The sequence below is a fragment of the Cupressus sempervirens genome, chromosome 2, assembly GCF_028749045.1.
Source record: "Cupressus sempervirens isolate cs-2001-9-10 chromosome 2, ASM2874904v1, whole genome shotgun sequence".
In the NCBI taxonomy this organism is placed as follows: Eukaryota; Viridiplantae; Streptophyta; class Pinopsida; order Cupressales; family Cupressaceae; genus Cupressus; species Cupressus sempervirens.
In genome coordinates this window covers 520,683,121-520,693,874 of record NC_143119.1, presented here as the reverse complement: position 1 = coordinate 520,693,874, position 10,754 = coordinate 520,683,121, and the positions used below count along the sequence as shown (strand labels likewise).

Below are 10,754 nucleotides of genomic sequence, written 5' to 3'. Positions count from 1 at the left end.
TTGAATCCTCCAAATATGTTTATTGAGCTAACAAGTATCCATTTCCCCTTTGACTATGCTATTCACAATGAGTTGTCAATCTCATTTCCACATGAAGCCTTTGCAACCCCAGTGTTTTGGCCATCAAAGCATCCCCTATTTCTGTTAGAAATTATGCTTCATTGTTTGTCCCATTTGCCCCCCTTTTAGCTCTAATGGCTAGATTACTCCCTTTGCCATCTCGTGCTAAGGGTTTCCTTTAGACGTGCCATCAAAATTAATCTTGATCCAACCTTTCTCCGGAAGAGACCAAGCTAGCCTACCACCACCCACCTGCCAAGGTTTAACCATCAAAGGCCCATTAATAAGCATGATATTTGGTAAGATTTGCATTAGTACAATGTTTATTATTTTTATTATATTTATTTATCATGAAACTATTATACTATAATTAATAGAAATATTATAATGATTTATTATATTGTTATCCATATAGAAGTCATAATGATATTCATTTTTTATCTTAATGTTACTATAAATCTATTTTATATTATATTATATTTAAACTAGTGCTAATTATATTTATTAAATTTATTGCAATAGTAACAACAATTATGCTTATGTTATTATATTTATTGTTTCATTACATTATTATCAAGTACTTTCCATTAGGTGACACTTGTTTTTTTATCATCAAGTTTTCTAGTAGACTTCTACATATTATGTGGCTACTTTCATAGTCAAATCATACAAGAGGAGCACCCTATCATACTCAAGAAGAGTACATATATTCTCATGTAAAGAAAAGGGTTAGGTTCCTTTTTAAATTATATCTTTATCTTCTCATGTAAAATTGGGGCAAACTTCAATATTTTAATCTTCTTGCATAAATGATCTATATGAACCTTTGAAAATTCATCTTTATCTCTTTCAATAAAAAAATTATACTTGTAAAACAACTCTTTTATTAGAGGAAAGATGATTGAATTGAATAGAAAAGGAAAAAAATACTATTGATTTTTTCAAATAAAATATCACATGATAAATTTTACTTGGTGTTGCTTCAATAAGTTAGATTTTATATGTATATATATAATTTTCACTGTATCATTGATATCATGAATAAACGTTTCTTTTGATATTGATTTTTTACTTAAATTGTTATGTCAATTGAAATTAGTGATCTAACTTTGTTTAAATCATTTTTTAGTGTTCTAGATTTACTTTACCACTTAATACCTTTATTATTGAATGTTTGATCATTAAAGCAAATGATATTTTTATTACGTAAATAGTATTTTGAATGGATCCAAAATGTTGATAGACAAGTACACACCAACAAATAATCAAAAGAAAGAACTAAGAGACTAAAAAGGACAAAATATTAAATGATATTTTAAGTAGAATGTTAGCTACCTTTTAAAAGAACTATAAATATCTCACGCATAAACATCTTTTAACATTTATTTTTCACGTTCTATTATTCAAAAATTAAAATTTGCAAATCCTTATTATTCACTTTATTTGGTTTTGCATTCACATTCATTTTTAATTCATTTGTCATTAACAAAGTTTTCACACTTGATGCCTTTTAACAATTTCCCCTTCTTTTATTAGAGAAACAATTCATACGTGGGTACTTGATCGATTATACCTTGTGTTCACCGAACTGAGTTTAGATTTGAGGGCAGCTTTTGCAGCATGTGACAGTAGCCCACTCACACGCTTGTCTTAAGGTACAAGCTACCTTTTCTGCCATGTGCTGTCAACACCTCCTCTTAACTATGTAATGATTTAACAGCTTAGATTGTTCTTTGTTCTATTTTCAAAAAGACAAAACGGACTATATTTTTTAAGTGATAAGTGAAGTAGTAAGTAGTTCTTGATATGACACAGTTTGATCAGCTGCCATATCATACACTTACAATGCAATCGAGGGTATGAACTCTCCCACAACTTTCAGTCATTCTAGTATGAAATTTACACGCATTTGTTTTTATCTTTTGGCTGTAAATTGGCCCACAGAACTACCTACTTTAAAGCAAACAGCTGGTTCTATTTTTACTCTCTTTTCATAGCTCACAGAAATGTCAGACCCAATTTATCTTGAGAGGTGCCTTTTTGCATCAGCTAAGGCAATATAAACAGTAAAGGTTATAATAACCAGAATTTAAGTTTGATGGATCTATAGAAAGCTGCCCATATTTAAGTCAGCACTGACCCATAACTGATTTCTTTTTAACTGACAAGCTGCCAAATTCTCTCCACATTCAATTATACCAGACCAAATATGTATTTTGGAGAAGAACATCAGATATTTATATTTCGATTGCTGTTCATTAGATTTAGTTAAATAAGAGTATATTAAAAAAATTATTTAGGAGATCAGAAGTCAAACCTTTTTTATCGAAAGAAAAAATTTAACAATTAGATCAATTGTGCAACTTTATATCGTATATACAATTATTGGAGCTGTGTATTAGGTCATTTGTCCAAATATTTTGGTTCTCAAAGTGAACAAGTAATGAGGCAATTGGGAATATGTATGATCACTTTTTACCTTTGCATGTATAACAGATACCACAGCTGTCACTCCACAAGAGAGAACAGTAGCTATAAACAGTTATGTCACATACAATAACACCAAAAGAAAATCAAGATCCAATATACTATTTAAGAACATAGAATTCGATATACGGACTACTGGTGCTCTTCCCCTAGCACCTGAAATAAAAGTAGAATCTAACTCTTTACGAGTTGACATAGCTGAAAGAAAAGATCACTGAAAAAGTGCAGTATATATGAATAACAGTAGTACTAATGTTAGAAACACTTTCACAATTCAAAATATTGAGTTTTTTTTAAGTTTCTAAATTTGAATTGATTGCATAACTGTGTACTATAATCTAGCATGCAACTTAGTCTAAATAATACAAATGGACAAAAATAATTGAAATTTGATATTGTGTTGAATTTTTCAGCAATAGCCTTTTCAAATTTTACTTTTACATTGGTCCTTTGGGGAGGAAGAAGAGAAGACAATGGAAAAGAAGGGGTGTTTTTCATTGACCACTGAGCAATTCGGTAGTTGTCGAATTGCCTACACAGAATACTTTATGACAAAGAGCTGGTCTTATTGACAATGCTCTAAATTTGTATTGAATCCATTTGCCATTACTCTGAATCTGAGTATTGCTAAAAAAATTGAGCCTGAGGCTGCTGGCATGGTATACAATAGCAATGGCAAATTAGATTTCTAATGTACAGAGCCCCCTTTAAATTTCTTATGAACTGGTGTTCACCAGCTGCTACTAGTTTTGCACAAGATGCCAAAAACTCAATGCAAAAACTTATTACTTCAGAATCAATTTCTGGAAGCTCAGTGGTTGCAACTTCCTGTTCAATGGGATTAAACAGAATTCTGCTACTTCCATTGCACTTGTTCAAACACAGGGGTCACACCAAATGGCCTAAATGTGTTTGAGCTTATTTCTGTATTTCATCTTTCTCCTGCAATTTTCTCAACTCCACCTACAAAAGGCCAGATGAAATGAAAGAAATAAACTATATGATTGCCCATAAAATAACTTAAATAGCCCAATTCTTCATTTGTAGGTCTGAGATTTATTGTTATAGTTTCATACAATTATTCTTCAGCTATGGAGGAAGGAAAGAGAAATCTACCTGAAGTCTTTGGTGTTTTGGAAGAGAGACCTTATTCTTTCTGCGTCCTTTGCAATTGATTGTGTGAGTTGGTCTTCTTGAGGAGCAACAATTGATAGTAGTGTTTGCATTAGTAGAACAGCAGCTAACCTTGCTCATTCTCTGCCGCTGTTACAATATACACTTTCTCTTAGTTCTCTCCTTACTTTTTGCATAGAAAGTAAAAAAATGAAAATTACTACTCCAAAAAGGACATTAGCAGTAGCAATTAACAAAGAGGAGAGATCATGAATCAAGACACTTACCATAGAGAAATGCCATCTCTTTTGTTGAAGCTTAACATCCTTGAACTTCTTTTCATAGGTTTCAATTAGCTGGCTTTGTCTACTGTCTTCCTCATGTGAGGCATTGAAGTCCTTATTTACTTTGTCAAAGTGCTTGCTTCTATTGGGAATGCCTTGTGAGGGATTCGGATCAGATGCAACTCCATTGGAAACACATTTTGAAACAGAGGAATTATCAACATCCACATTTGTCTGGCAATGTTTGAGTCTCAAATCAGGACTGGGCACACTTTTTGGCTGCCCTCTACTGATAAACTCTGCCCCTCCCCAGGAAACAGACCTCTGTGAATTCAGTTTTTTTGCCTGGGAACTGAAGTCAGCCTTCACAGATTTTACTCTACAAAGTTCAGGTAAGCCTACATCACCTGCAACCATAACATGCATGTAGAAAAACACAAAACATGAATCATCTCTGTTTATGCTATAGCACCAGAACTTAAGCTTCTCCTAGGCATAAACAAGGAAGAGTGAAATATGAAATGAATAAATGCACATTTTTCAAAACCTGATTGCCAACTAGGTAGGCGCATTAAAGATACTCTAGTACTTCGGAATATGTTTTAAGATCTCGAGGCTGGAGTCGTTCAAAACAGTCATTTTGGCTTAGATTGTATGGGTAATTTTATAAGGCACTGAATAATTTCCATGCTCATACAAAATGCATCAAAGTAAAAATTTTTAAAAAAAACAGAAAGTCAAACCTATGTTTTTTATAGTGATTTTTAACCATATTTAAAGAACAAATGTCTAAAATTTCAGGAAAATTCATTTTTTAAAAGTTGGTCAAGAATACATTTTGTATGGAAGATAGCCGCTTCTATTTTATGACCCATTTGATTGCACCTACTTCGAGTGGACATTAATTGTAAAAAAAAAAAATCCTACATTCCATAATCCTATGTTCTTCTCTTTTTCTATTCTAAGCTAGGTATCTGTCATTTGCAGATATGGGCATTAATTTCTTACTTCCTTACCTACTTTCAGTGGTACAAACTTCAAAAACTGAGAATCTGAAGGATCCACATCCACAGGGACTGCATTGAGCATCTCAGTAACAGGAATCAAACGATTTGCGAGAAGGGCAGGAACAGAGTTTTGCATATGCCTTGCTGAAGACGATGTTAAAGGCCTGTTGTTGCTGCTGCAGTAAGAGAGGAGACTCAGACTGGAGCACGAAGAAGGACTGCTATCAGGGCCCTCAAATATGCTTATAGGCGATGAATTCCTGAACCAAAAAAAGAGACAGAAAGAACTTATGTTAGTTTCCATTTCCACAAATGACGATAACAGCCCAGTGGCACCTCAAGATGGATGACTCAAATTAGCTACAAAAGAAAAGAAAAATAGAAAGTAGGAAAACGATTTATATCCCACCTGAGTGACCTCCATGCGAATTCTTCTGGATAGTGGAGGACATTTAAAGCAATTTTGCCAGGATCTACTCCACCTTTGGCTTCTTCTTCAGTTTCATATAACTTGATTGTGTGAAGTTTTGGCTGAAGGATGCCTCTGAGTCTCTCAGAGAGAGTCCTGGGGTAGTTGGATACCAAGTTTGTATCTCTTCCAACACTGTTGGATTTTTGAACAGGAGGCAATCTAAGAGCCACAGTGTTCATCTGAGGGTCTTGATGCTTCGGCTTTCCCGGTTTCTCTTCCCATTTGAATGGAATAGAAACTGAACATGGACAAACTAAGTCAGCATCTGACTTAGTTTGACCCGTCGATTCCTTCCTTCTTGTAAGCAATCGGTTGAAAAAATCCCTTTCTGACTCCAGATGGAGATCAAGCTCCGGAGATGACTTGGCACAGGAATTGTATCCATTTGTCTCTGAATCAGATGGCACGGATTCATCTGTTTCTGAATCCACATTCAAGCAATTCACTTTTGCTGCCTGTGAAAGCTCCCCAAGAACTCGCCCAAGCAACATACTTGCCTTCTTCTTCCTTCCCAGAAGAAACTTCCAAATGTAAAAGCGAACACGAATAACCTCAATATATTCAATCCAAAATGGAGGCTAATTTACATAATCCCAATAGAAGGCAACTCCACATATCAGAACTAGGTCAAATGAAGGCTAATTCATACCCCGTACAAGTACAAAACTTTATGAATCCAATTTTATCCGAGTTCAGGAAAACAACCTCAATGAATTCAATTATACCTACAACCACTGCATAATAAGGCTAGTTTACATCCCAAATACTTGCTCAGAGAACCCAATCTCAGAGATAAAACCCATCAGGAATACCATCTCAGTGAATCAATTCCACATATAACCGCATCATAAAAGGGCAAGTTTCTACAGGCTATTGTGAGCCTCTTATCTGGAAGGTCTTGAGTTCAAGTTTACTCAAACTTAATAATAATTTAAATTGTGAAAGTGGAGAATACCTGGAAAGAATATGGTGAATCTGTGTTACCTTGGCAGGAACTGGCAAAGAGAAGAGGGGGATTTTCAAGCAAAGATTTCTTTAAAAATAGACCCACGTCCTTCCATGAAGAAACAGCATCTACAAGTTAGTTCTGAAGTCCTCTCTGTACAACATTGCTTACCATGGTAATCCTGTATCAGAAAGCTGCAGCTCCTTTCTGATGTTACACACTGATTTGTTTGTTTGCATGACAACGTAATCTTGTTTCTTTCTTTCTTTATCTGGTGGCTGTCAATGAATGGGTTGTGTCTTGCTTGATAAAGGAAGATGTTAGCTAAGAGTCACATTATTTACAGTAAAGGTGAAAAAAACCACTGAAAAAAAAACACATCTGCTGTAATAAATGGTCACGAGGAGGCAGTGATCAAGCTACCACCTTAGTTCTGTCTTTGCATTAACTTCCATTCCTCACATTTTGAACTAAGCAATTTATTGTACTTTTTTTTCCTGCTATTATACCTTGCTTGCTCTCCTCTTGCTTTGATTTCACGCAGAGAAATGAAAAAGATTTGAGCTGCAATTTGGTGTTTGTGAAGATTCTAATCATCTGTAAAAAGGAGACATTATCCATGCGGAAAAGAAAAGTTCTGATTTTTATTACTTACAAGATTAAAAAAGAAAAGGAAGATGATTCTTTGGGGGATATGTACAGGCAACGAAAAGCATAGCCAGCAATGAAGAAAGTTTTATTAACAAGGCTTCTCATGAATATAAGATTCTATATATGAAATATGAAAGATACTTTAAGTGGTCAAGTGGCAAGATGTTCAAACACCATTGAAAATGCTGAAATGTACATATTTTTATTCTGTTGGATGTATGAAGTTGGTCGATACAATTTTCAGGGAGATTTATGAGAAATATCATTTTGAAATATGGTGACATTTTTAAGGTTGACCCTGCATTATTTAAAGAGTAAGAATAAAAATTGCAGGACAATTATATATATATGTTTGTTTGTTAACATAAATTTTAATTTAATAAAATTTATTATATTTTTGTCAAAATTAAAATTTATTATATTTTTGTCATGTAAAATATGGTAGTGTAATTTGTATTCTTAACATTAAAATATATATTCATAATAATATTAATATCATATTGTGAATGTTAAAGACATTTGAAGCTAGTCAATATTTCAGTAATGTCTACTAATTTATTATTTAAAGGATGATCAAATTATTGTAACTTCTTTATTATTTTGTGAGAGTAGATTTGAGAAGTAGATTCAAGCAACTATTTTCACCATAGGTTTTCCCTTCTAGATTTTCACATAATTTGATATTTTCATGTTGATGTGTATTTGTGCTTATCACTTTCATTGTTGATTTAATGATAATGTGAGATGCCCTAATGGTTTTCTCCCCACCCTTCCACCCAATACATTTATGTGCTCAATGTATTCCTATTCCATATTCACAATCATAAAAACGAACCATTTCATAAATATGTGGGATGCACATTTTAAGACATTAGCAACAATACAACCTTCCTTCATCATTAAAATTTGTACTTTATTCCATTAGAAATTCTTATGAACAAGGAGTTTTCCCTAATGTAGATTCTTAAAGAAATTTGAGATGGGTTTGTTATAGAACACTTTTATTTTTTAAATAAAATACAATCCTTCAGGCACATTCTAATAGCACTTTTTTATTTGGCAATGTTGCAAATAGCTTGGATTTGACTATTACAACTTATATATCTATTGGATGTATATTTAGCTAATACAACTTATATATCTCAAATGATGTGAAAATAATTCATTTAATACTCTAATTTTTTACTCATGAAATCAATGGAAAAAATAAGGATACATAGTTTTTGAAGCATATGTATTCTACATTACACACATGCATGCATTGAGCATAATGACATCGGAGAAAATGTCCATAATATCACATGGAAAAGTCACTTGAAACTCACAAGAGGATAAATATCATTTATGATGAAGATCAAACACAAGCCTACAATAGTATTCTCTCACAAGCACAAGTGTTGAATGATAGTAAAACACTACTTCAATAGACATCCCAATATGACATTGTTAACAACTATGAATATGTGGGAATAATATAAACTAATTGAAATAATCCCATCAAGAGGTAAGTCAATTTCAGACATACAACCCTTAAAAAAAAGAATTGTTTACTAGTTAAAAGCATATAAAGTGACACCCTCAACACAAAGTACTTAATAATTAGAGCGCAACCTCACAAAGTAGATACAAGGTATAAAAACATAACAATTCTATTCAAGGAGATTACCCTAACATGCCACTAAACACATACTTTAGATACTAACTTTTAATGCAACATGACTAAGCAAGGACATAACATAAGAAAAAAAAACCATTTAATTACAATTCAAATATTAAGTACTCACTTATTAAATATCCTTTCTAGATAACATCACATCCAATCATACAATAAACAAAAATAAGCATGTGGGCCATACTATGTAGCATATTAGATATCACAATTTTATGGAAAATAATTGGACAAGAACTAACTAGACTATATAGTTTTGATTTACATCTACCAAATATCAATAAAATAAAATCATCACTAAGGCACATTTTTCTCTAAAACATGAATAGTAAGATTTATAAATGGAATTACCCATATACATATGCATTCTCTATTAAAATACAAAACACAATCATTACTATAAAATTGTAAGTTTGCACCAAGAATATAATGATGGACATAAATTGAGATCAAATACTAGTTCAATGCATGTGATACTAGATTCAAGTCATAATACACGATGTTAACTATAACAAACTAAGGGCTCTTTAACCTCTCAATTGATCTTCAAGAAATGTACTAATAAGGATTATATCCACCTCCCAATCATATTACCATCATGAATTATAATAGATGTCAATGCCACTCTAGGAAACCCTTAAGCTATAGAGAGAAGACCATGAAGAGAATTGTAGTAAAACCAGTCTCACATAAATAAGGGACTTAAACAACTATCAAATATTCCACACCATGATTACACATGGGTTTTGTAGATACTTAATTATTTGGACCCTAAGTTTGTTGCAATCATTTCATTTCTATCATCATTGATTAATTAATCAATTTTGTATTCTAGTCACCTCACTACACCATCAACTTATCTTCATTATGCTAGTTCACAATATTGTCGATTAATCAATTAATTAATCACATTTGCCCATTTTAATCCCATGCAAAACTAATTAATCATCTCATTTTTTTAAAGAGAGTAAATAAATACTTTTGAACTGGAACTATATGAACTAGCGAGGTTGTAAATAGGAGACTTCATCCCCAATATAAGTATTACACAATAGCACCCTAGTGGTGTTTGAACCTAGATGGCAAGAACAACAACATCATAACATAACAATACAAGCATTGATTATCTCATTATTGATCCATGCACATAATTAAAATATATATAAAAGATTAAATTATTCTCACCTATTTGCACTCATCAATCATTGACTACAAGTCAATCTTGACATGTTTCACTCATGTCAATTTAGTCAATGCTACCTTTCACGTTCATAAATCAAATTAGTTAAGTAAGTAGTTGATCAAGTTAAATCTCAACCAAATGACATTTATGAACAATTAAATTTGTTGGTTGAACACTAAATTAATGAATTAAGTCAACTAACTTATCAACCAAGCTAGTTAGTTGGTCAATCATATTAATTGACCAATCAATCAATTTAGCTAATTAGTCAACTAAAGTAATTAACTTTGAATAAAAAATATGTAGTTTGTCTAAATCAACCTAGCTCATTCATGTTTTTATTCCTTGTAGGAATTTGGAGGATCTTTCTAAAAATTTCTACATTTCTAAATATATGAATGACACCATAAGACTATAAAAGATCTTTTACAGTAGTTAAACATTCATTGTCCTTCATCAAAACTTGGAAAATTAAAGCCCTTTCACAATAATTAAACATTCATTATTCTTTATCAGAACTCGAGCAAATCTACTTCATAATCTAAGATTCATGTAAATTTTGAATACAATTTTAAAATTATTATTTTGTTTCAATTCACTGATGAATATTGTGTTCTTTTTTATTTTACTAATTTTTATTTGGATTGTGATTTGTAAATATCTCATTCCTACATTTTTATTTGTAAATTTAATCTCTACTTTTTGTCCATCTCGTGTCAATAAATAATACCTTGTAATACTTTTATTTTAATTATTACTAATAAAACAAATAAAATCTCTCCAAATATATATTTTCTTATATTCTAACTCAAATTTAATTTTATCTTGGTGTTTTGTTGGTAAAATATGCAGACATCGTTGAATATATTGAAATGTGCATAT

At 32.0% G+C, this 10,754-nt stretch overlaps 1 protein-coding gene across 1 annotated transcript; it reads right to left on the bottom strand.

Moving 5' to 3' along the window:
* Positions 1–2,916: 2,916 nt before the first annotated feature.
* On the bottom strand, positions 2,917–7,030 carry LOC149573242 (uncharacterized). Its single transcript, XM_089814437.1, has 5 exons — positions 5,361–7,030; positions 4,961–5,211; positions 3,948–4,351; positions 3,664–3,810; positions 2,917–3,510 (listed from the first exon to the last, which is right to left on the bottom strand). Exons 1-5 carry the CDS (start codon positions 5,912–5,914, stop codon positions 3,466–3,468), a joined length of 1,401 nt encoding a protein of 466 aa, XP_089670563.1. The 5' UTR covers positions 5,915–7,030; the 3' UTR covers positions 2,917–3,465.
* Between the last annotated feature and the right edge of the window lie 3,724 nt (positions 7,031–10,754).